At 42.2% G+C, this 27207-nt stretch overlaps 1 protein-coding gene across 1 annotated transcript in view; it reads right to left on the reverse strand.

The window, feature by feature from the left end:
• Nucleotides 1-17019: 17019 nt before the first annotated feature.
• Nucleotides 17020-27207, reverse strand: part of LOC311238085 (synaptic vesicle membrane protein VAT-1 homolog) — a 46837-nt gene continuing 36649 nt past the window's right edge. Inside the window, exons 5-6 of the mRNA XM_084326058.1 lie at nt 24537-24775; nt 17020-19544 (exon numbers count right to left, since the gene is read on the reverse strand). Coding sequence (XP_084182184.1) covers nt 19347-19544; nt 24537-24775 — 437 coding nt within the window. The 3' untranslated portion in view covers nt 17020-19346. The remainder of the gene's footprint in view (nt 19545-24536; nt 24776-27207) is intronic.

A 27207-nucleotide genomic window follows, 5' to 3' on the forward strand; every position in this document is an offset into this window, starting at 1 on the left:
TGCCCATGAACGAGACGTCCCGCAGGCTACTGCCGGCACTGGAGAGAGCCCTCCACCAAGGCCTCACCTTGACATGCTGGTTTTGGGCTCCATCCTGGGCCCTCATTTATCAACAATGCGTAGAAAGTGTTCTATTTTCTCTCCTACGCACGGAATTTAGAATGACTCTATGCACAGACAAATCTGGATTTATCAAACGTACGTACACAGGTCGTACGCACACCTGCAAGTACTCTGTTGATAAATACCAATTGTTCTTACCGTCTATGCTCGTGCACGATTCTAAGTATTTGCATACAGAACTGCCCCTAATGAACCATATATGGTAATTAAACACCCCCATGGGAACATTTGTGGAATGTGGAATAATGGCTAAGCAAACTAAAAAGAGAAACGTCACTGAGAGCGAGATTGATCACGGAGGACATCTAACCAACAAATTGAAGGTAGAAATAATGTCGTTGTGAACAATCTTATTTGGAAACATGACACACAAAATAATAGTATTTCGCTTTTTATTTTAAACAATATGTAATCATATGATTAAAGAATGACTTACTGACTTAAGCCTTTGCACTCCCTGCGGAGCATAGGCCACTGACTATTTCTTTCCATGTTGCGCGGTTTTTGGCCTCCCGAACGATGTTGTGCTATCCCAGTCCAGCCTCTTTCATTTCCCCTTCCCAAGAACGGCGCCAGGTGTTTCGAGGCCTGCCGCGTTTCCTCTTTCCAGGTGGGTTCCATCGTAGGGCTTGCCGGGTGATGTTTGTGTCTTCCTTTCTCAGGGTATGGCCTATCCACATCCACTTTCTCTTCTTTATTTCTTCTGGCGGGGGTAGTTGTTTTGTGCGCTCCCACAGGTCCAGATTTGTAGTGACATTTGGCCATCTCACTCTTAGAATGCGGCGGAGGCAGGAATTTATGAAGGACTGTACTTTCTGCTTCAGCCCTACGGTTGTCTTCCAGATCTCCGAGCCATACAGGAGGACTGATTTAACATTGGAGTTAAAGATCCTCAGCTTTGTGTTGGTTTTTATTTCGCGAGACCTCCATACTCGACCAAGTAGGTTGTATGCCGTTCTTGCTTTTCCGATTCGCACTCTGATGTCTTCTTCTGTGCCACCCGCTGTATCTACTACGCTCCCAAGGTAGGTAAAGGAGTTAGTTTCTTCGATGGCCTCTCCCTCTAGTTCAATGTTTTGCTGGCACTTTGTGTTGATCTTCATAATCTTGGTTTTTACCCTATTGATCTTCATTCCTAGAGTTGAGGCTGTTTCCTTTAGTTTGTTGGTCTTTTGTTGCATTTGCTGGTGACTGTGATAAGAGAGCTAGGTCATCTGCAAAATCGAGGTCTTCAAGCTGGTGCATCAGTGTCCACTGGATGCCGTTTCTGGCTCCTTCTGTTGACTTTTTCATGGTCCAATCAATGGCCAGCAGGAACAAGAAGGGGGACAGCAGGCAGCCTTGTCTCACTCCGGTCTTTATCTCGAACGGGTTTGAGGGCTCCCCTCTGTGCAGTACCCTACTTGTCATCCCGTCATATGATCCTCTGATGATGTTGATGTACTTCGGTGGGATTCCATAGTGCTCCATCAGGTGCCACAGACTGTTCCTATCTAGACTGTCAAAGGCCTGTTCAAAATCGATGAAGTTGATGTATAAAGAGCTGTTCCATTCCAGCGACTGTTCGATGATGATCCTCAGTGTGGCGATCTGGTCTATGCATGACCTTTCTTTCCGGAATCCTGCTTGATGGTCTCTGAGGAGCATGTCAACGGCAGTCTTCATCCTATCTAGAATTATCCGGTTGAAGACTTTGCTGGCGGTTGAAAGTAGCGTGATCCCCCGGTAGTTCTTGCATAGTGCAAGGTCCCCTTTCTTTGGTATCTTCACTATGTAGCCTTCTTTCCAATCTTTGGGTATCCTTTCTTCTTGCCAAATTTTCCTCATGAGGGGATGGAGTGCTTTGATGCTATATATATAAAAAAAAAATGACCATATATGGTTAATTAGGGGCAGTTCTGTATGCAAATACTTGGAATCGTGCACGAGCATAGACGGTAAGAACAATTGGTATATATCAATAAAATTCCAGAAAGAGCACTGCTAGATGTTCGATATGTATTGAAGAGAAGACCAGCTAATAATTTTATTGTGGAAAAAATAAAGGAAAAAAACGCATAAACTGTAACGCTGCAACAATTACCAATGTGTTTTTACTAGAGCTGGGCCGTTAACGGCGTTAACGTGCTGCGTTAACGCTATACTAGTATCGCGCGATAATATAATTAACGCATTAATCTAAAAAAGATTTTTTTTTTTTTTTTTTTTACCTTTATTTACCCAGGGTAGGTTCGCTGAGCACAGATGCTCTTTTTCAGGAACGCCCTGCTTCACATTCACACAGTTCCATTCACACCTGGGAGCTGCCCAGTACAACCACAGTTGACACCATTGGCCACTGAGCAACTCCACTGGAGCAGTTGATTCAAGCCATGTCACATAGTTCAAGTTTGAAATTATTCTTTCTGTTTTGCTCCTGAGAGTGTGCTAGATACTGTACTGTACTGGTAATATTATTTATTTGTGTTAACTTCTGAATAAAACAACTTATTAAACACAAGTACATCTTATTGAACATTATTTTGATATTTCATTACCAATTATCATAGCAAAACAGCTTTTTCAAACAGTCTGTAATGCATTTTGGAAACGGGAGATGGGCTCATGGTGTAATGGGCCACCTGGCCTGAGAAACATAAGGAGGAAAGAAAAAGTAAGGACTTACTTCTGGTCATTATTTGGGTAGAACACACATATTTTGAATGCCTTCGGCAGGTTTTTTTTTTTTTTTTTTAGCCATTTTAATCTAGATTAATCTAGATTAAATCCAGTATTGCAGATAGATTAATCTAGATTAAAAAAAATTAATCTATGCCCACCTCTAGTTTTTACACAAATGGCTTAATAAAGGAATCTGAATTTGAGCTCTTTGACTGCCAGAGTGGAGTGGACTCAACCTTGATGACTTGGACTCGGACTAGGGTAATGGGGACTCGACTCAGGCTTGGACTCAGACTCGAACACTGGGTACATTATAGTAGGATGATTTATCTCTCTCATATCAACATAGTAATAGATCATGTTCAGCAGGGATATAGTGGAACCATCTAAACTCAGTCATGAAATAATGTACCCACTGTTTTTAGCTGATATTCATCCTTTTGATTGTTTGAGTATATAATATATTTATATATATTATATTATTATAGTAAGTGCTACTGATGTAAATGTACACGAGTACATGAAAGAAATTGCATTTTAACATGTTACCTTACCATTATTTACCTTATATTAATAGCCATGTTGTTCACGTGTTCTACAAAGTATTATAGCTATGCATGTCCATGATAAGTAGGATGATAGTTTGGTATACTCTTAAATGCCAGAGAAAGACTACATATACCCTAGCCTAGACAATAAAAACAACCTGAAACTACTTTCAGTGTAGTACATTGTATCGTTGTGTTTACTTGTTACATTGTTGCCTATTTGTCGGAATGGCTACATCAGATGATTGAAGGGGATCTGCAGAGTACTAAGGATTAATGTTCTAACAATATCCATAATATAGATTTATTTATTTACTTTATTATCCCTGCAGTGAAATGAAGGCGTCACTTGACTTAAGCCTTTGCACTCCCTGCGGAGCATAGGCCACTGACGATTTCTTTCCATGTTGCACGGTTTTTGGCCTCCCGAACGATGGATCCGAAGATAACAGCAAGATAACATAAACATGGGTTTTATAAAAATGAAAGGTGCTATATAACATTCAGCCACTAGATGTCACACTAGAGAACCAGCAGGTCATTTATCCAATCAGGTGCATTCCACATTGGGAAATGGGAAGTAAGGAGGGGGTACATGCCTACAACATGTAAACAACAACATTCATTTTGGACCCGCAAAGACATTTCAAATGATAAATTAATTAATCAATGTTTTTGTGGGAAAAGCAATATGTTTATTCTGCACCTTTCTAAAAGCTCTGGATGTATTCTTAAGAATTAAAAATGATAGGGGGAAATATATACAAATATAAAGATGAGCAGCAATGTAAGTGGATGTAAACAATACAGTGCAAATAAGATGAACAGGATGTATAGAATATGAGCATGTGGAAATCATGTTTACGTGCTGATTATTGATTTGTTTATTATTATTATTATGCTTAGTATTATATATTCAAATGAGTGCTGAAATAACTTCTGAATACTTGGTCAGATTAGCATAATTTTACTCAGTAGCTTAATTATATATATATATTTTTACACTATATTGTTAATGTGCTTACTGTTACCTTTGCACTCTGGTTGGATGCCAAACTTATTTTTGTTGTACTGTACTTGTGCTGTATGATGACAATACATTTGAATCCAAATATAATAAATTTATTGACTCAAAATTGAAATACACCTTATTTTGTAATCACAGCCATGTTCATTTGATGTTTAGTTTATAGTATAGTCTATAAGGAAATGTGCACAACGTTAAAAACTAACATACACTAGGCATATGTTGACTTGTGAATAAAGCAATTCATTGAATATCAAAGACAAACAGGCAAAATAAATTACATAAATATATTTTCTCAAAGTATACTTTGTATATAATTTTGTTTACCTTTTATGTATTCAGAAAGTTGTGTTGAATTGAAACCACTTTAGAGATCAAAGTTGTACTTAAGATGTGCTTAAATATATTGAAATCATATGTTTGATGTATTTAAACTTTAAAGTTACACTTTTAATTGGTTTACTAAAGTACAACTTAAGTTTGATTAATGTCTCAGTTTTAAGTGTAGGCTACTGTGACAGATCAGTGTGTCCTGATACACACCCTCTTCACTTCCACTGTCTGTTCACAAAACCACATGTTCAGATGTTCACCATGGTCCTCCCCTTGACCAGGCACCCCAGTATAGTCCAGCCGTTATAAGATAAGATAAGATATTCCTTTATTGATCCCCTTGGGGAAATTCAGGCATCATAGCAGCGTGGGGGGGGGGGGGGGGGGGGGGGGGTGGGGGTACAGGTAGTAAACAACACAGTGTACAGGTAGTAAAAACAACACAGGCAGTGTAAACAATTTGGTCAATATGGTCAATATAATTTACTATCTGACTAGCTGAAGAAATATTCACATTATTCACAGTGTCACATAAGGTGCAGTATGCGTATAGTATAGTATAGACTTATATTAGTGAATACAGTATATTAATGATTTGTACTAAACTGTTACGATGGAGACAGGTAGGTTCCAGTTGTGGAGTAATAAGTAGAGGCGGTGGTTCTCTTTATTTGTAGAACGGTACACCTAGAGTAATAGCAACAGATAGTACACTGATGCAGGGCGTCTATAGAGAAGATAATAATGATAACAATAAAGACAGCAACGTCCAGTGTCTGCGGTACCGCCGTGTATACTCTGCAGGAGAATGAGAAGATCCGACAACTGGAAGTAGAGAGACAGGGGTTTAAGTACGACCACATTCCTGACATACCAAGCGTTCCAACGTGACAACCAATCAGGAGACCCAAACAATAAGTGACAAGTAACAGGGAGACAAGTGATAGGGAAGCCCAGTGACAGGTGTCAGAATGGTGGGTGGTTCTCAGGCGGGGCCAGAGAACCCAAGCGTTACACTAATAATGTGCTTCCAGAAAAAAGTACATATGGGTAGAAATATACTTTTACTCAAGTAAGTAAGTAAGTTTTATTTCTAAAGCACATTTAAAACAACTGTAGTTGCACCAAAGTGCTGTACATATAAATGGCACTGTAATAAAACAGTAAAAATATGGTAACTATATATATACAACAACAAGTACGATAAAAATAAATGTATAAAAGGAATAGAAAATGGACTACATAAAACAGGGTAGGTGTGAGATCAGATAAAATGCCTGACAGGTAGGTAGGTTATTAACCTGGTAAACAGGTGGGTTATTAACCTGGTAAACAGGTAGGTTTTTAGCCTGGATTAAAAGGTTAAGGTCAGTCAAGGCTGAGTCAGTGAATGCCTTTGAAAACAAATAATAAGACCTTAACATGGATCCTGTACTGGAGTCAGTTAGTGAAGATAAAACAAATAATAAAACCTTAACATGGATCCTGTACTGGAGTCAGTCAGTGAAGATAAAACAAATAATAAGACCTTGACATGGATCCTGTTCTGGACTTAGTCAGTGAAGATAAAACAAATAATAAGACCTTAACTTGGATCCTGTACTGGACTGAGTCAGTGAAGATAAAACACAGTACCTCCCGAGCCTACACATATTTTCTTTTATGATGAATTGAAAATGGGGGACCCTGATGTAAACAAGATGAAAGTCTTTCTCTGGTCTGCATCCCCTTAGCTGTACTGTATTGTACCCATTCTGCAATCTGTTAATAAAATGTTCAATCAATCAATATAATACCTTAATTAACTTGGATCCTGTACTGTACTGGACTGAATCAGTGAAGATAAAACAATAAGACCTTAACTTGGATCCTGTACTGGACTGAGATCCAGTGAAGGGAAGATAACACTGGGGTGATGTGGTCTCTCTTTTTAGTGGTAAATGGTAAATAGTGCTAGTCAGCATTCTGGCTGCAGCTGCAGCATTTTGTACAAGCTGCAGGCGGGATATGGATGACTGGCTGATTCCTGAATACAGGGAGTTGCAGTATAGACAGGACCCTTTTAACACACCTAATATACTAAAGATATACTTTCAGTATGGCTAAATATACTAATGTTTGACTTGGTTTTCACATACTGTAACTGTAAGCTACTGTGCTCATTTCGATTGTTACTGTGCTGCTTGAACTGTACTTTTCAGGACAAACGTGATGATGAAATCTCTTCTCTTCCTCAGCAAGACGCAGAATGAAAATCAATAACTTGAGTTCCTGATGAATTGAAAATGGGGGACCCTGATGTAAACAAGACAAAAGTCTTTCTCTGGTCTGCATCCCCTTAACAATTGTGTGTATTGAGCTGTACTGTATTGTACCCATTCTGCAATCTGTTAATAAAGTTTTCAATCAATCAATCAATCAGTTACTGAGTTGCTGAACATTCTGTGGAATAATGCTGAGTGAGTTGACAGTTTGAATTGTAGTAGCTTTAACTGGACACAGGGTGGAGCCATTGATTTAATGTAGAAACAGACACCAAGGGGAACCCACCACCCAATAATGGATACTCAATCTTGTGATGTCATCAGGTATAAAGGATAAAGTCTGAGGCTGCTCCATAGACAATGAATGGGAGACGTTGTGGTCACAATGAGTCTTACTTCTCTGGTTTCTGGGAGAGAGTAGCTCTTGTTCACAAATATGAATAGAACTTTCCTGGGTTATGGAAATCAATTCTTAATTAATTAGGGCACTGATCCCCCTTTAAGGTGCAAAGATGCCATAAAAGAACTTAAGACACTTAAGATAAGAGAAGATGAACGTGCGGTACTGCGGTATCCAACCAATCATTATATATTACAGACTGACCTCCTGGACCTGAATCAGTCAGGCTGCAGGACCAGTCACTCCACAGAGACGGCCCTCATAGCAGTCACAGAGGCTCTTCACTCAGCAAGAGGGAAGGGCCTCTCCTCTGTCCTGATTCTCCTGGACCTGAATCAGTCAGGCTCCGACACAGCAGTCAACCATCAGATCCAGGGAATGGGAGTGGTTGGCTCTGTGTTGCCATGGCTGTCATCCTGATTGATTGATTGATTGAAAACTTTATTAACAGATTGTAGAATGGGTACAATACAGTACAGCTCAATACACACAATTGTTAAGGGGATGCAGACCAGAGAAAGACTTTCGTCTTGTTTACATCAGGGTCCCCCATTTTCAATTCATCAGGACATATATGACATACATGACATACAGATAGTCAGTACTGCTACATCTATACATTTATGACATACCAGATTTGCAAATACAGTACTGTTTGTGATACAGAAGGAGTCAAGAAAAGGGAGTATATACATTTGACGTAGAAACTGTACATTGGAGGAGGTTGTGTGGGGGGGGTTGGGTACATTGGGATATTGACAACCATGCTGGGTAATTTACATTGGAGGTGGTTTGGGGGGGGGGGGGGGGGGCCGGGGGGCACACTGTATAAACAAGTAATACTGTACATTGAGGGGGGGGGGGAGGAGACACTGTACAAACAAACAAAATTGTACATTGAACTATTGACAAAACCATACTAGGTAAATGACTGTACATTGGAGGGGGTTGGGTTAGGATATTTACAGGGGCCAGTGTTGAATTGCAGTCTCCCGTAGGTGTCCCTTGAGAGAGGTTTTGAAAGTGGGTAGTGATCCACATTCCTTTACAGCTTTGGGTAGGGCGTTCCACATTGATGTGGCATAATTGCGAAACGTGTTTAGTCCCTTATTTGAGCCGAATCTGGGTTTAACATGATTTGTGGAGCTCCCTCTGGTGTTGTGATCGTGGTATTCACTGACCTTTGGGAAGTATTTTGACATGTACATGGGTACCTTGGTCGTGTAGTGTATCTTGTAGACCAGGCCCATTGCAAGTTGTTGTACTCTGTCGTCTACTCTAAGCCATCCTAGGTTGTCAAAGTGGGCAGGGGTGAGGTGGGTTCTAGGAGTAAGGTCAAGCAGTAGTCTGACCAGTTTGTTTTGAGATGTTTGTAATTTTGTTTTTAGCGCCTTTGAGGTGCTTTGGTACCATGAGGTGCAAGCATAGTCGTAGTACCCCTGAATGAGTGCTCCTGCCAGAGTCTTCAGGGTGTTCTTGTTTACCAGAGAGGAGATCCGGTACAAGAATCGAGTTCGTTGGTTGACTTTTTTTATTACATTGGATGCCATTTTGTCACAGGAGAGATTAGCCTCTAGGATGGAACCCAGGTAGGTAATTTCATCTTTCCTTGTGACAATATTGTCACCCACTGTAACTGAGAAGCCGTCGGTCTTGCTGAGTTTGTTATTTGAACCGAAGAGAATGGACTCTGTTTTGCCCATGTGTAATGATAGTTTGTTATCAGCGAGCCATATGCAGATTCTGCCTAGTTCCGAGCTGAGGGTTTTTTCAACCTGCAACTTGTTCTTGTCAGAGACCAGCAGGGCTGAGTCGTCCGCAAACAGGAACAAGTTGCAGTCACAAGCTGACGACATGTCATTTGCATAAATTAGGAACAGTAGCGGTCCTAGTATGCTTCCTTGTGGAACACCACAGCTCACTGTGAGGGGGGGGGATAGGGTACCGTTTACCTCCACCATCTGTTCCCTCCCCTCAAGGTAGGATTGCATCCAGCTCACTGATAGACTATCAAAACCAATTGCTTTTAGCTTGTCAATCAGAATGGAGTGATTGACCGTGTCAAAGGCCTTTTGTAGGTCCAGCATGACCATGCCGCAGTATTTGCCTGCGTCCACCTCTTGTTTGATGTGGTCATTCAAATAGAGAAGGCATGTGTCAGTGGAGTGGGATGTTCTGAAGCCAGATTGGAATTCGTAGATTAGATTTTTTTCCGCTAGGTACTTTTCGACCTGTTCGTAGACTATTTTTTCCATGACTTTCGAGATGGAGGTGAGAATAGAAACAGGGCGGTAGTTGCCTGGGTCTAATTTGCTGCCCTTTTTGTGCAGAGGGGTCACCCTCGCAATTTTGAAGTCCTTGGGGACGTGTCCCTGTTTTATGGAGAGGTTTATTATGTGCGTGATGATTGGGGTGATGGCGGCTGCTGAGTCTCTGAGGAATTTGGAGGGGATGTTGTCATGGCCAGTGGCCTTGACATCCTACCTTGACAACTGCTCCTACCAAGTATCATGGAGAGGTACCCTGTCTGCCCATATCAACACTGTATGTTAGCCGTGTACAATAACACTCATATAACACTCATAATGTATAAATGGTAAATGGCTGCATTTATATAGTGCTTTTATCCAAAGCGCTTTACAATTTGTTCCTCACATGATTTGACCCATTCACTCACACATTCACACACCGACGGCCGCGGAGGCAACCATGCAAGGTGCCGACCTGCTCGTCAGGAGCAATTAGGGCCGGGGTTAAGTGTCTTGCTCAAGGACACTTTGACACGCTGCCCGGGACTCCCGGGAGGAGCGGGAATCGAACTGGGAACCTCCGGATTACCAGACGACTGCAGTACCTCCCGAGCCTACATCTGTTTGAATATCTTCTGTATATATTCCCGTTTACATACCTGCATACTATATCTATATATATATATATCCCTTACGTACTCTTGCTAGTTATACCACTGGCCATGTATGGCTTATTACCATAGTGTATTATACACCTGTATCACCACTAATAATACTGTAGGCATACATACATCAGATTAGCATATTTACTCAGTAGCTTCATTATATATTCCAAATATAATCACTGTTACACTATATTGTTAACACACTTTACTGTTACATTAAGGTTGGATGCCAAACTTGTTTTCGTTGTACTGTACTTATGATGTATGATGACAAACCTAATCTATAGTAGTGAGTCCGATTCCCATTCTGAATCCACACAAGGTCTTACTTTGTACCGAAGAGGAGGGAAACTAACAACAAACTGAACCTTAAGTTTCTTAGGTCACCGAAAAAAACTAAAAACGCGGAAAACATTCTTTAGAGAGGGAGTGAGCGAGGCGGGATAGAGAGAGAGGGGAGCGAGACACCGAGAGAGAGCGAGCGCGAGCTGGCATATTTTGTGTGTGTGGGGAGTCAACCGTCTCGCGTGCGTCACGGTATTGAATTACCGCCACAGCTGGGGAAAAAAACATCTATTCTAGACTCGCGCGGCTGATGTCAACCATACATACAACCCGACCGGCACATCCGGGTACTTTTTTTTTTCGCGGCCGCGCCTATTTTTGACATGATAAACACTGTAACCACCATTGTATCTGTATAAAAAAAAATCGATAACGCTTACATTGTTTGAACAGTTTGTTTTGTTAGTGCATCACGGCAAGTCAAACAATTATACTTTCCAACGCTGGCCACCGTATATTCAAATTAATTATCGAATTGTTAAAAAAAACATACATTCGATTGTAACAAAATGTAACTTCTCTCGCGTGTGTCTATTTATACTTTTATCCAGTGCTTTTGTAAGGTGCACGTAAAGGGCCGCGCAGTGATATACCATGAATATAGCTGTGCACATCTCCTGTCTGTCATGCAGCACGTTCAGACACGCGAGAAGTACAATTTTGTTACAATTGAATGTAACAACGTTCCACAAATACTTATGAATCTCCAAGTGACATAAAACTAAGAGCTAATGACCATTTCTGGGCAATGATGGTCTTATCCGTGGTTTTGTAGTTTATGAATGTAAACTACTAACGAGTCAGTCATAGTAACCAGCACCCTAAAGGACCCTTTACCTCAGCTGGTTGGTGCGCTGCCTGTGGATTCGATGGTCCCATGTTCAAATCCACTGGGTTACATTGGTGACAGCAGTGGGATCTCATCTCACTGCCATGTGAATCTGTCCAGGACTCCAGGTTCACGTAGCAGTGTGGGGGTGGGATCTCAAGTTTCAAGTTTGTTTATTATTTGTCACAACAAAATACAGAATATATTTTTTTTATCCCCTTTTTCTCCCATTTTCTATTTTTCTCCCACCCCAATTTCGTATTTCCAATTGTCCCTTCCCCTGTCTCGAACACTGCTAGACTACGCCTCCCACTGGTCGGCTGCAGTGAGGACGAAGCCTTGCATTGATCACATGTCCCCTTCGGTACACGAGGAGGCAGCTGTCGCATCTTTTCACCTGAACAGTGCGATCTCAGTGGCGAGGAGTAACACGTGGGAGGCTTACGCTGCCCCCGATACTTCCTGATTCTGCTGTACAGGCGCACCAACCGACCTGTAGGAGTCGCTGTCCACAACGTCCAACTCCAATCCCCACCCACCGGCTTTCCCACCCTCTACGACGGCCGGCCAAGCCGGTAGCAACGCAGAGAGCTGGGCTCGATACCAGAATCTCCTGCGTTAGTGGCGAGCGCCTTGCCCACTGCGCCACTCAGCCACCCTAAAAATACAGAATATTTATGATGAAATGCTTGTTTCTGTATGAGCCCCTGAGAGTGTGCTACATACAGTAAAAAAAATAAAGTAAGTAAAAAAAGTAATTAAGAAGTAAGTAAAAAGTAAGTACGGGAATGTTCAGTCAATATACATATATACAGTGGTGCGTTGTTAATATGGACTGAGCCGGCCCCGCGCGCATGCGCATATGTTCCCTCGCGCACATAATAATAATAATACACTTTGTTTGTATAGCCTTTCATACAGAAACTGCAGCTCAAAGTGCTTCACAACAGAAGAAAGACAGGCATAAAATGAGCACATAAAGTGCAGACATATAAAATCAGTTTTTCACATTAGGATCTAACATCCCAACAGGCAACCTTGTTTATGGTTTGATTCAGTTTTAATATAAATAATAAAAATAAAGAGAAGATTAATTAATTATCTACTCAGTCCCAAAGTTTGTGATGTAAATATGGAATGTCCCAAGTTGCTGCTGTTTACAGAGTGTATTGTTGTCCAAAGGTGAATGATGGTGAATGAAGGGTTAAATCAAAACAGTTGTCAATTCCAAACGGTGAGACACGTCCTCATACATCATTCACCTTTGGACAACAATACACTCTGTAAACAGCAGCAACTTGGGACATTCCATATTTACATCACAAAGAGTCCAGACGTGGTTGAAGACACCGGCCTAGCGGCTATTGTTATGATAATGCGAGGTAGCGCCGGGAGGCAGGTAAACAGACGAGCCGAGTCGAGCGCAGCGCGGTCTTGAGTGCACGCGCATGCGCGCACAACCATGCATGTGCGTGCACGCGCTTCTGCTCAAATCTTTAATACTCAGTGAGCTTGCACACCGTGCTACCCCGTCCCATGAACAACGCATGCCTGCATATATACAATATACAATACAGAGTAAAATGAGTAACAGTGAGGTACAATGCAGAAATGAGATGAGGTACAAAACTTAGGGTAGGGTGCAAATGAGGTATGAATGTAGTGCAAATCTCTTTAACTCATTCAGGGCCATACCCGACATTTCTCGGGTTATCTCGCCAGCGGTTGAGCGCCATACCAGAGATTTCTCTGGTTTTGATCCTTTGATCTTTTTCCTCTGATCCCCATTCTAAACCATCATCCGGATCATTCTATGTGTCCCTGGCTCGTTTACCTACGTTGGAATTGCAATGCCGATCGAATCTCACCAGGTGGCAGTATCTACCTTTTGAACTAAAAAAACTGAGCGCCCTCCAACCTAACAAGGCCACTGGCCATGACAATATCCCCTCCAAATTCCTCAGAGACTCAGCAGCCACCATCACCCCAGTCATCATCCACATAATACACCTCTCCATAAAACAGGGATACGTCCCCAAAGACTTCAAAATTGCGAGAGTGACCCCCACACACACAAAAAAAGGCAGCAAATTAGACACAGGCAACTACCGCCCTGTTTCTATTCTTACCTCCATCTCGAAAGTTATGGAAAAAATAGTCTATGAACAGGTCGAAAAGTACCTTGCGGAAAAAAAGGTAATCTATGAATTCCAATCTGGCTTCAGAACATCCCATTCCACTGACACATGCCTTCTCTATTTGAACGACCACATCAAACAAGAGGTGGACACAGGAAAATACTGCGGCATGGTCATGCTGGACCTCCAAATGGCTTTCGACACTGTCAATCACTCCATTCTGATTGACAAGCTAAAAGCAATTGTTTTTGATAGTTCATCAGTGAGCTGGATGCAATCCTACCTGGAGGGGAGAGAACAGATGGTGGAGGTGAACGGTACACTGCCCCCCCACTCCCAGTGAGTTGTGGTGTTCCACATGGAAGCATGCTAGGACCATTACTGTTCCTAATTTATGCAAATGCCATGTCATCAGCTTGTGACTGCAACTTGTTCCTATTCGTGGACGACTCAGCCCTGCTGGTCTCTGACAGGGACAAGTTGCAGGTTGAAAAAGCGCTCAGCTCCGAACTCGGCAGAATCTGCACCTGGTTCACTGATAACAAACTATCATTACACCTGGGTAAAACAGAGTCCATTCTCTTTGGATCAAATAACAAACTCAGTAAGGCCAACGGCTTCTCTGTTACAGTGGGTGACAATATTGTCACAAGGAAATATGAAATGACCTACCTGGGTTCCATCCTAGAGGCAAATCTTGTAATAACCAATGTAATAAAAAAAAGTCAACCAACAAACAAGATTCTTGTACCGGATCCCCTCTCTGGTAAATAAGAATACCTTGAAGACTCTAACAGGAGCACTCATTCAAGGGTACTACGACTATGCATGCACCTGACAGCCCTGACACACAAGTCGCTCGCGAAGGCAGGCGGGCGGGCGGGCGGGCGGGCGACCAGCACTTCACTTTGGTTGGATTCAGAGGCGTGCGCCACACGCATTTTCACAGAAATACACTCAATATCTGCATTATTACCACACATATAGATGTTGTTCAACCAGCTAATGTGTCTGTATCTTTCCCAATACAAATAAACCATATTACTATACTTTTTCAAGAGTACAGTCACACTGATCATCATTCTAAAATGAATTCTAATTAAATATATAATAACTGGTTATACATGCAAAATGGACAATAGAACACTGGAACTGGAAATCTTAAAAAAAAATCTTCAAACGGGGACTGACTTTGCATATAGACTAGGCATTTACAGCTGTTCCAATGTAAATGTGCCTTCCTCCGTGCACTTTTGCCCGCTCTGAAGTCGGACTCGGTGTGCCAGGCCACGCACGCGATCTCGCACGGAACCCGCGCGTGCCTGGTCTGTTTGTGCCGTCATGGTAACAAAGCACCTCAAAGGCCCTAAAAACAAGACTACAAACATCACAAAACAAACTGGTCAGACTACTGCTTGACCTTACTCCTAAAACCCACCTTACCCCTGCCCATTTTGACAACCTAGGATGGCTTAGAGTAGATGACAGAGTACAGCAACTTGCAATGGGCCTGGTCTACAAGATACACTACACCACTAAGATACCCATGTACATGTCGAAATACTTCCCAAAGGTCAGTGAATTCCACGACCACAACACCAGAGGGAGTTCCACAAATCATGTTCAACCCAGATTCGGCTCAAACAAGGGACTAAACACGTTTCGCAATTATGCCACAACAATGTGGAACGCCCTACCCACAGCCGTAAAATAATGTGCATCCCTACCCTCCTTCAAAACCACTCTCAAAGAGCACCTACGGGTAGCTGCAATTAGAAACTGGCCCCGGTAAATGTCCAAACCCCCCCGCCCACCCACCCAACCCCCTCCAATGTACAGTTTCTTCCCATTCTAATGTATATATTTTTCTTTTAAGATCTCATCTTAAACAGTACTGTATATTGTGTATATGTCTTGTATGTCATAAATGTCTTGATGAAACAGTACTGTATATCTGTATGTCATGTATGTCATAAATGTCTTGATGAACTGAAAATGGGGGACCCTGATGTAAACAAGACGAAAGTCTTTTTCTGGTCTGCATCCTCTTAACAATTGTTTGTATTGAGCCGTTCTGCAATCTGTTAATAAAGCTTTCAATCAATCAATCAATAGAAGATGCTTGCTTGTGGTGTAAATGTGGTGGGAGGGCAGGCCACCACAGACAAACACATAATTTACCTCCAATGCTGTTCCAGGGATACAGTTTCCTCTGGGGAAATGATAAGAGCAGAAGCCTGCTGCCTCTGAAATTCTGCTCCAAGTGCTATTAACTCAAGGTCAGAACATTGTCTGGAATTAAATAATTCAGGAGTGTTTGACAAGGCAAAGGAAGGAAGTCCAGAATTCTCACTCTTTTTGTGATTGTAGTCGAGTTGACTTGAAGGCGGAAAGTTTGCTTGGTTGCTTGGTAACTGTCAAAATGTCCGTTGGTCTCTTACATAACGTCTCTTACATGGGTGTTTCTGCTACTACGGGCATTTAAAAATGTAATGTCAATGTCAATGTCAAATGTATGTAGAAATTTGTCATATTATTCTTGATAAATATATACATATTACACATCTACACACACTACTTTTGTTCAACATGGGTCCTAATGTTGAGATATGTAAAATTATCTAATTCAATTACAGTCTTTATTTTAAATTTAATTGTTTATACATATTACTTTACACCATATACTTTTTAAAAGTTTACTGATCATTTATATGATTCTTTCCCACACTTCTGACCACAACACTGAACAAAATGCCATAGTAAAGGTTTTTTTCAAAGCCAAACAAACCTTTTTTGTTCTCGATATGGCAATAACAAATTGGGTTTAAGGTTAGTCTTTGTATGGATGTGTCAGTCTGAAATGTTATTTAGGGTTAGTCTTGGTACGGATGTGTCAGTCTTAAATGTTATTTAGGGTTAGTCTTGGTAGGGATGTGTCAGTCTTAAATGTTATTTAGGGTTAGTCTTTGTATGGATGTGTCAGTCTGAAATGTTATTTAGGGTTAGTCTTGGTAGGGATGTGTCAGTCTGAAATGTTATTTAGGGTTAGTCTTGGTAGGGATGTGTCAGTCTGAAATGTTATTTAGGGTTAGTCTTGGTATGGATGTGTCAGTCTGAAATGTTATTTAGGGTTAGTCTTGGTAGGGACGTGTCAGTCTGAAATGTTATTTAGGGTTAGTCTTGGTATGGATGTGTCAGTCTGAAATGTTATTTAGGGTTAGTCTTGGTATGGGTGTGTCAGTCTGAAATGTTATTTAGGGTTAGGGTTAGTCTTGGTATGGCCTATGGATCTGAGAACATTGGACCCTGAGAGCCTAGGGACCTTAGCATGCTGCTTGATCACTGCTGTTCCAAACAACATGCAAGACCAGTATTTGGGGTCAAACATACGGCAGCTGAAGTAAATTCAAAGTGGAATGATAGTCAAAGGGTTTTCTTGACTAATTAGTCTGTTTAATCAGCAAATCTGTACAATACATTTCCCACATTGTTGTGCTGTAAATTAATTAAATATTTTGGAAATTGATGAGAAACAGAAGAAAACACGTCTAAAGCCTCTTTCAGAAACGCACTGGACTCCTGGCCTCAACCGAACGCAAACATTAAAATTATTCCGTACAAGAGTTCACCCTCCCAGCACCCTAGTTGTGAGTCTACGTAATTACAATAGACTAACCATGTTCCATACACAACAATGTTGATTAATATAAACTAACCATGTTCCATACACAACAATGTTGATTAATATAGACTAACCATGTTCCATACACAACAATGTTGATTAATATAGACTAACCATGTTCCAAACACAACAATGTTGATTAATATAGACTAACCATGTTCCAAACACAACAATGTTGATTAATATAGACTAACCATGTTCCATACACAACCATGTTGTGTATAGATAGACGAACCATGTTCCAAATCTGTTATCTTCATTCTCTTCAATTTCATTCCCAACCAACGACAAGACACACAAGGCATTTGTCTCATCAAGATTTCAGTGAGTGTGCAAGGTGTGCCCAATAAAAGTGGAGGTGCACGCCTCAGAGACTGCAAGTCGTACATGTATATTAAACGTGTGCTTCTTGCAGTGTTTTAGCCTGTATGCCGCGGTTAAGTGGTCATAATTTGTAGGTCAGCTTTTGCTCAATAATGCTTTGGAACAGGAGACTTTTTAAATATCAAGTCAAGATCATATGCTGACGACTTTGCTCGGCTGTCCAAACCAAGCGCAGTATGTCCATATGTCCAAACACGTCTGCCACGGATAACTGCATGATGTCCGAAAAGACATGTCCGACTCCATGGCAATACCTGCACCCTCAGCACATGTCCCCAGTGCAGGTCTGAAAGGGGCTTATGAATACTCTTAAAATATATCTATGAATACTCTTAAAACATATCTGTGAATACTCTTAAAACATATCTGTGAATACTCTTATGAAAACATATCTGTGAATACTCTTATGAAAACATATCTATGAATACACTTAAAACATATTTGTGAATACTCTTATGAAAACATATATGTGAATACTCTTGTGAAAACATATCTGAATACTCTTATGAAAACATATATGTGAATACTCTTATTAAAACATATCTGTGAATACTCTTATTAAAACATATGTTAATACTCTTTTTAAAACACATGTGAATACTCTTATGAAAACGTGAATACTCTTATGAAAACATCTGTGAATACTCTTGTGAAAACATATGTGAATACTCTTGTGAAAACATATCTGTGAAGACTTTATATATATTATATATATGCCTAAAACCTTCCAACAATAAGTAATAATGAAAAAAAATATATATGTTTTATCAGCAAAAATCATGTTAGTTGATTAGGACCATACTTCTACACAGAGCTGCCTCTACGCCTGGACGTCACACAGCCTGACACACAGCTCTGATTATTACACAACAAAAACTGGCCTCCAAATTAGTTATAAAGAAAACATTATAACAACTTTGAATTGCATGTTTACATAGTATCACAAATAACCGGATATTAAGCGTGTCTGAACAGTTATGAGTTAGGCAGCGATACAGTTATCAGAATATGGTCATCGGGGACATTGAATCCTTGTGTTGTGTTAATTACAGCTCCATGAAATGATGTAGATGAAAAAATAACTGTAATTAACACAACACAAGGATTCAATGTCCCAGATGACATCACTGGTGGCCATATTCAAACTCTTTTACTCTCAATAACTGTCAAACTAAATTAATGTGTGCAAAATCGAATTGTGCGCTTTGTCATTTATGTTTAATGTAGACCTTTTTTTATTTATATGTCAGCTCTTTGACTCCCAGAGTGAAGTGGACTCAACCTTGATGACTTGGACTCTAACTCGGACTAGAGTAATGGGGACTCGACTCAGGCTCTTCTTTGGTGACTCAGACTTGGACTCGGACTCAAACACTGGGGACTCGAGACTACAACACTGGCAGTAACGCAGCGTTACTTTGATTAGTAACTGTAATATAAGTACTATTTGGGAAATTGTAAAGCCTTACTTTACTCATTACTAAGTAACGCGTTACTGCCCAACACTGCTAAGAATATACAACAAACATATTACACTACAAATCATCTGATGTATTCTAGGAAACACTGGCAAATGAAAGCAGAAGGAAGCTGGGCATGTTGTCTCTCTCGTCTTCCTGGGCAGGAGAGAAGACCGCCATGGAAGTGCTTGAAGATACACCGTTCACACTGTAGTACAGTCTTAGTACTACGTAGGACTCAGTCCTGAGCCACAGCCTCTTCACCCGCTTTGGGTTCTTCTTCCTTCTTCTCTTCAGCGACGGTAGCCTCTGCACTGACCTCTTGACCTTCTGGCTCAGGGACGGGTTCAGGCTTGACCTCCTCCTTGGGCTCTGGGAGAAGGATGATCTTCCCGATGTTGTGGCGCTCCTGCATTCGCCTCATGGCATCAGTCACCTGAGGAGAAACAGACGAGACAGGTCTTCCTCAAGCCTTGTGTGGTGTTCTCCTTTAACCCCTGTGTGGTGTTCTCTTTTAACCTGTGTGTGGTGTTCTCCTTTAAACCCTTGTGTGGTTTTCTCCTTTCACCCTTGTGTGGTGTTCTCCTTTAACCCTTGTGTGGTGTTCTCCTTTAACCTGTGTGGTGTTCTCCTTTAACCTGTGTGTGTTCTCCTTTAACCCTTGTGTGGTGTTCTCCTTTAACCATTGTGTGGTGTTCTCCTTTAACCCTTTAACCCGATGCAATAAGTATATAAGAATCTACATGTGAGAGAAAGCTACAGTGGGGAGTCATCCGAATCTCCTGTCTCCCATGACTCCTATCTATCTCTACCTCTGCTCTCTGCTCAGACATCCCCACGGCAACCAAAACAAACATCCCCCCTGGCGACTGATGCCACGGCAACGGCGACTCGTCACCTAGCAACTGCTGCTGAGGACTACCTCGTCTGATGGGGCGAACGAGACTCTCATGGAGAGAAGATGAGGGGTCGTGATGAAGAGGAGATGAGGGGTTGTGGTGAGGAGGAGATCATGAAGAGGAGATGATTGGTCGTGATGAAGAGGTGAGGGGTCGTGATGAAGAGGAGGTGAGGGGTTGTGACGAAGAGATGATGAAGAGTAGTTTATCTGTCTGTTGTAACAGGCTATGTTCAGGTGTGTAGTTTATGTAGCTGTTGTAACAGGCTGTGTTCAGGTGTGTAGTTTATGTGTCTGTTGTACCAGGCTGTGTAGTTTATGTGTCTGTTGTACCAGGCTATGTGCAGGTGTGTAGTTTATGTGTCTGTTGTAACAGGCTGTGTTCAGGTGTGTAGTTTATGTGTCTGTTGTACCAGGCTATGTTCAGGTGTGTAGTTTATGTGTCTGTTGTAACAGGCTATGTTCAGGTGTGTAGTTTATGTGTCTGTTGTACCAGGCTATGTTCAGGTGTGTAGTTTATGTGTCTGTTGTAACAGGCTGTGTTCAGGTGTGTAGTTTATGTGTCTGTTGTAACAGGCTGTGTTCAGGTGTGTAGTTTATGTGTCTGTTGTAACAGGCTGTGTTCAGGTGTGTAGTTTATGTGTCTGTTGTACCAGGCTATGTTCAGGTGTGTAGTTTATGTGTCTGTTGTAACAGGCTGTGTTCAGGTGTGTAGTTTATGTGTCTGTTGTACCAGGCAATGTTCAGGTGTGTAGTTTATGTGTCTGTTGTAACAGGCTGTGTTCAGGTGTGTAGTTTATGTGTCTGTTGTAACAGGCTGTGTAGTTTATGTGTCTGTTGTACCAGGCTATGTGCAGGTGTGTAGTTTATGTGTCTGTTGTACCAGGCTATGTTCAGGTGTGTAGTTTATGTGTCTGTTGTAACAGGCTGTGTTCAGGTGTGTAGTTTATGTGTCTGTTGTACCAGGCTATGTTCAGGTGTGTAGTTTATGTGTCTGTTGTACCAGGCTATGTTCAGGTGTGTAGTTTATGTGTCTGTTGTACCAGGATATGTTCACGTGTGTAGTTTATGTGTCTGTTGTACCAGGCTATGTTCAGGTGTGTAGTTTATGTAGCTGTTGTACCAGGCTATGTGCAGGTGTGTAGTTTATGTAGCTGTTGTACCAGGCTATGTGCAGGTGTGTAGTTTATGTGTACCAAAATGCAACAACTGTTTTGATATTAGCAAACGCTGCAACAGGAAATCAACTTTGGTCCATTCAGAATATTTCTGTTGTCAAGTTGAATCCGTCTGTAGTAACTCCTGGTTCCAACACCCAAGGCCTGACTCTTCCAAGTCCCTCCCCCTACTCCCAACCAACTGAAGCGCTTGCCATGGAAACCCTAATGCTTAATCCCAGAAGTGGAGGTTGTTTATTTTAAGGCAATGACTTGACTCTTTGCATGCAGAGGACACACACTTCCTGCCTCTCTCTGTCCACTTGAGGCGCCACAAGAATGTGTCGAGTTAATATTTATTTAGCCTATCAAACATCCAAACAAGTTCACCGCCACCAAAGCAGGGACGTTATTTAAACACATCATTTCGACATTTACGAGAGCTGCCCAAACCAGTGTGGTCCTCTGCAGACGTGTTTTCAGCCCTGAAGAGCTTCTGAGGAGAAACTGTAAGATGTTCTATTTGTGTAACTCTATAGTGCCCATTCAATCTGTGTACAAACAGGCTCTGAAGGTTCTGGACCAGAAGCCTATCCGTCACCACCACTTCAATATCCTTGACAGGCATGCTGACAAGCTGGGACAACATCATAATGCTGCGTTTCTTTTTCAAATGCAGCCAAGAGTAAAGACCCTAACCCTGTCAAAACAGCAGTCAAAGTGTATATTTTCAGCACTACGTTTGTTTACCAATGAAAGTGTTATTAGTGAAATATGAGTTTATAGAAATCTCAGTGCATCAAAAAAGGCGCATATTGACGTGAGGACTTGGCGCAACCTAACTTGAGTGTAGTCTTTTGAGAGAAGAGACCCTGGGCTTTCGATGGAATTTCATAAAATTACACTTCTCAGCTCACACCAGCCCCAATCATCTGACTTCCAACGTGAAGCTTTTTCCCGCGTTGCAATCTGATGGAAAATGGCGGAGCAATTTACATGATAAAAAAGTAACTGTACAGTAGATTTCATTTACAGTTTTTGCTGCCCTGTCAGGGGCGCCTGGTGGTACTAAATCCAGATTGAACTCTGCCATTGGAAAGAGAAGATTTGGCCCGATCCATAGATGTGTGACCTGGCCATAATAAGGTAATTCTATATTCATATTTAAAATTGCATGTGTCCGGATGGAAAAATTCAGTACTGTATCTACAAAAAACCCTGTAAATCATCTGCCCTTTATATCAAGAAGGTGCTGAATGAAAGAGATGAAAAAAGAAAAGGAAAGAAAATTGATATTCTCCTTTGGTTCATTACAATTTACTCAAGCCTAGTAACATACACAATATTTCTGACACTGGGAATCCATTCCCTGAGATCCATATATGTCCCTAGATACCAAGAACATGCAAATGGACCTTGTAGAAGTGGAGAAATCTTCCATTTACTTAGGTATGTATTTTAGGCGAATTTTCAGAAAATATGGCTAGGGCTTAAAGGAAAACTCCAACATTTTGGGAAATTAGCTTATTTAACATCTTCCCTGGAGTTAGACAAGAAGATACATACCTTTTTTGTCTCTGTGCGTGCATTTAGCTTTGGGAACAGTCGCTCCGTTAGCGTAGCCTAGCTTCATCACTGGAAGTGGGGGAGATCCGGAGCCTGACGTTCCCTTACACTGTATACAGTCACGAAATACACTCCAAATACAACTCCAAAACGTTCATGTAAACATGTTGTGACCTGTGTATTCACCACGTGGAGAAATAAAAAATAATTGAATTAGACAATTACGTTTTATAAGCAAATATACTCTGAACAATTTTTTGCCTAACCACTCCTCTGGGCGCAGTGATTTCAGTGCTACCTGCTAACGTCGAGGGGGGCGGGCACTGAGACTCGCACTCGGCCAGTGTTTACCAATGTGACTAGTAGCTTAGCGACATACTTACTTGACTGCTGCTAATCATGTCCGACTTTGAAAGAGAAGAATCCTCAGAGGATGATGAATACTTCGGGACAAACAAAGATCCAGAAGCTTACCTTTTTGAACCCGAATACACAGAGGAAGAAGTACGTGTTTTGGAAGCTGACCGGGGGCGAGACGCGAGGATGAAGCAGAACAGCTTGGGGCCGAGGGGAGAGTCAGAACCGACACGGATTGGTGGTGCAAATGTGGATTATGCCAACCTATGCCGACAGAAATAGAGTGCTTCTGCTGTAATGAATGGGACTCTGTGCTGCCATCAATGATCGGAAGGCTTCATATATCGGATGAAGAGGACAGTGCACAACGAGACTGTGTAACAAGCAAGGAACATTTCTCAGCGCTAACCCATCCAGAAGTGGTTGCAACTTTTTTCCATGTTCCGAAAATAAATTGGAAAAAACGCCCGGTGCCGAGTGGACATAACGGAGAGTTGTCTATTGAGTAAGTGACTATTATAATCATCATGATGCATGGGGCAAACTAACAAACTAGTTTACCTCTATATTTACATTCACTGATATTAATTCTTTAGCTACTGTCTACATGTATATAGTCTATATACACTGTGGGAAGGGGGAAACGCAATTTAATCTCTCTGTATGTCTTGTCCATTACGAGAGGTGACAATAAAGCTGACTTTGAATGAATGAATGGAGTTGTATTTGGAGTGTATTTCGTGACTGTATACAGTGTAAGGGAACGTCAGGCTCCGGATCTCCCCCACTTCCAGTGATGAAGCTAAGCTACGCTAACAGAGCGACTGTTCCCAAAGCTAAATGCACGCACAGAGACAAAAAAGGTATGTATCTTCTTGTCTAACTCCAGGGAAGATGTTAAATAAGCTAATTTCCCAAAATGTTGGAGTTGAGGTTAATAACTGTTTTAGATATACTGTGTTAGACGGAAGAGTTCTCTCAATAACAAGGTCTGAGAGGACAACAAGAACTTCTGGTGGGAGTAAGAGAGGTCAGGGATAAGACAGTGTCCTTAAATGAACTAGCTCATTGTGGGTGGGGAAGAGGGGTTGAGACTGAGTCACAATGTCCCAACCCCCTTCAATCCATAATTATGAGCTAATAAGAACTTTAGAGAACAGGAGTTGGATTACAGGTCGCCTCAGGATATGGACGAGCAAAGTGGGAGCAGATGTGTCTACTTGGATGTTCATCCTCTTTTATGACTAACTTTGTGAGTTTGTTTTGGTTGTACAATAAATATGAAATTACCACACCTATTGGCAGATCTTTTTCCTTCTGCATATGGAAAACACTCTCCATGACTCTATGTGTTAATAAAGTTGTGTTCAAAATAAGATTACCGGTATATGACTCTAGTCTCCGCTGACTTTTGGGGTGAGGAATGTAGGAATCCCCCCCCTACACTAACCTCATCAAAGTGATAGGTGGAGTCTATGCAGGGCTTGATCTTCCCCTGCTCGTAGAGCTCCAGGAGGGTGCTCATGGTCTGGAGCACCAGCTGCTGGTCGTTGATGTAGCCCAGGTGGAAGCCGCAGACAGCCTTGTTGGCCTGCATCAGCCTCAGGGCGGTGATGGAGAACTGGTTGTACCAGGTCTTAGCCAACGCCAGGAGGTTCTTCTTCTGGCCCGTGACACAGTTGGCCGCACCTGGAATGGGGATTTAAAGGGTAATTTAGGTTATTTGCAACCTGGACGTTGACGCTGCTATTGTTGTTGCGGGTGATTTTAATAGCGCTAATCTGAGAAAAGTGTTGCCAAATTTCGATCAGCATGTGACTTGTTCGACCAGAGGTGGGAATATTTTAGACCATTGCTACTCGCAATTTAAGAACGGGTACAAGTCTCAGGCTGCTAGCGCCTTCGGCAAATCAGATCATGACGCCATCTTTCTTCTACCCCAGTATAATCAAAGTCTCAAGCGTGTCCCTGTAGTAACGCGAGAGGTTAAGCGTTGGACTGTGGAATCAGAGGAAACACTCCAGGCTGCACTTGAATGTGCAGACTGGGATGTGTTCCGCGACAACACAGACAATATTAATGACTACACTGAAACAGTGCTAGACTTTGTTTGTACTTTGGTAGAAGAAACAATTCCCTCTACCACAATTAGAGTTTACCCAAACCAAAAGCCCTGGGTATACAAATCCGTCCGTGAGGCTCTGAAAGCGCGCACCTCAGCCTACAACGCCGGGCTTGTGACAGGCAACATGAATGAACACAAGGCGGCGGGATACAACGTAAGGAGGACAGTAATAGAGGCAAAACGGCGCTACAGAGATAAGGTTGAACTCAGTTTGAACAGGCTGACTCTAGAGGTATGTGGCAGGGCCTCAGAACGATGACAGATTACAAAGGCACCTCCCTCAAGCTGAACAGTGACATCTCATTGGCAAATGATCTCAATACCTTCTATGCGAGGTTTGAGGCTGTGAATAACAACACCAGCCTACAAACCACTGCAATGGAGGGGGGGCACTGCCGATGGAGACTCAGTGTTCAGGATAACAGAACATGAGGTGAGGAGGACCTTTAAGAAAGTGAATATCAGGAAGGCAGCAGGACCGGACGGTATCCCCGGCCGCGTCCTAAAATTCTGTGCCGACCAACTGGCCCCGGTATTCACTGACATATTTAACCTGTCCTTAGAACAAGCTGTCATGCCCACCTGTCTGAAGAAGTCCACCATTATCCCTGTACCCAAAAAATACAAGCCTGCTTGCCTCAACGACTACCGCCCTGTAGCTCTCACCTCCATAGCCATGAAGTGCTTTGAGAAGCTAGTGAAGGGCTACATCTGTTCCTCCCTCCCCATCAACTTGGACCCCCTGCAATTTGCATATCGCCCCAACAGGTCCACGGAGGACGCCATAGCCCATGTGCTGCACACAGCAGCATCACACCTGGACAAGAGGCAGGGGAACTATGTGAGAATGCTATTCATCGACTACAGCTCAGCATTCAATACCATAGTCCCCTCCAAACTCATAGCCAAGCTTAGGGACCTGGGCTTGAACTATGACCTCTGCCAGTGGGTCTTGGACTTCCTGACGGGCAGACCCCAGGTGGTGAGAGCAGGCAACTGCACCTCCTCATCCATCACCCTCAACATAGGGGTCCCCTCCTCTACTCGCTGTACACACATGACTGTGTGGCACAGCGGAACAACAACACAATCATCAAATTAGCTGACGACACAGTAGTGGTGGGCCTGATCTCTGCAAACGATGAGAGGGCCTACCTGGAAGAGGTAGAGGTTCTGGCGGGATGGTGTCAGAGAACAGCCTCTCCCTGAACGTCAGCAAAACAAAAGAGATGATTGTGGACATTAGGAGGTCGGGGGTCAGGGACTACAGCCCCCTCAGCATCGACGGGGCACCGGTCGAGAGAGTGAACAGTTTTAAGTACCTCGTAGTCCACATAGCCGAGGACTTGACATGGACCACACACATTGATAGTGTAGTCAAGAAGGCAAGACAACGCCTCTACTTCCTTAGGCGCCTAAGGAAGTTCAACGTGAGTCAGAAGATCCTTAAGAACTTCTACTCATGCATAATAGAGAGCATCCTGACTGGCAATATCACCTCCTGGTTTGGGAATAGCACTGCACAAGACCGTAGCACTGCAGACTACAGAGAGTGGCCCGTTCAGCCGAACGCACAATTGGAGGTGGGCTTCCCATGGCAAGCACAGAGAGACTTAGAAGGAGCTTCTATCCCCAGGCCATCAAGATGCTCAATGACAATAACACTATGTAACAAACCATTAAATACACTCACAGCACACACATCCACACGTACACACCCACTTTAAATAAACAACTCACTGTAGCACCCACTTTACAAACTTTAGACACTTTAACACACTTTATATTTATTGGCAAAGAGATTGCACTAAAACTCATACCTCACTGCACCTCATTGCACATTGTACCTTACCACCACAAGGTGGCACCACAAGCTAAGTTGTACCTCATCTGCATTTATTTCTGCATTGTACTACTGTATATTGTATTGTAATTGTACTCAGTTACCTTCTCTACTCTGCATTGTATATTGTATATATGTATATTGAAATTATTG

Source organism: Notolepis coatsorum (assembly GCF_963971535.1).
Source record: "Notolepis coatsorum genome assembly, chromosome: 12".
Classification (NCBI taxonomy): Eukaryota; Metazoa; Chordata; class Actinopteri; order Aulopiformes; family Paralepididae; genus Notolepis; species Notolepis coatsorum.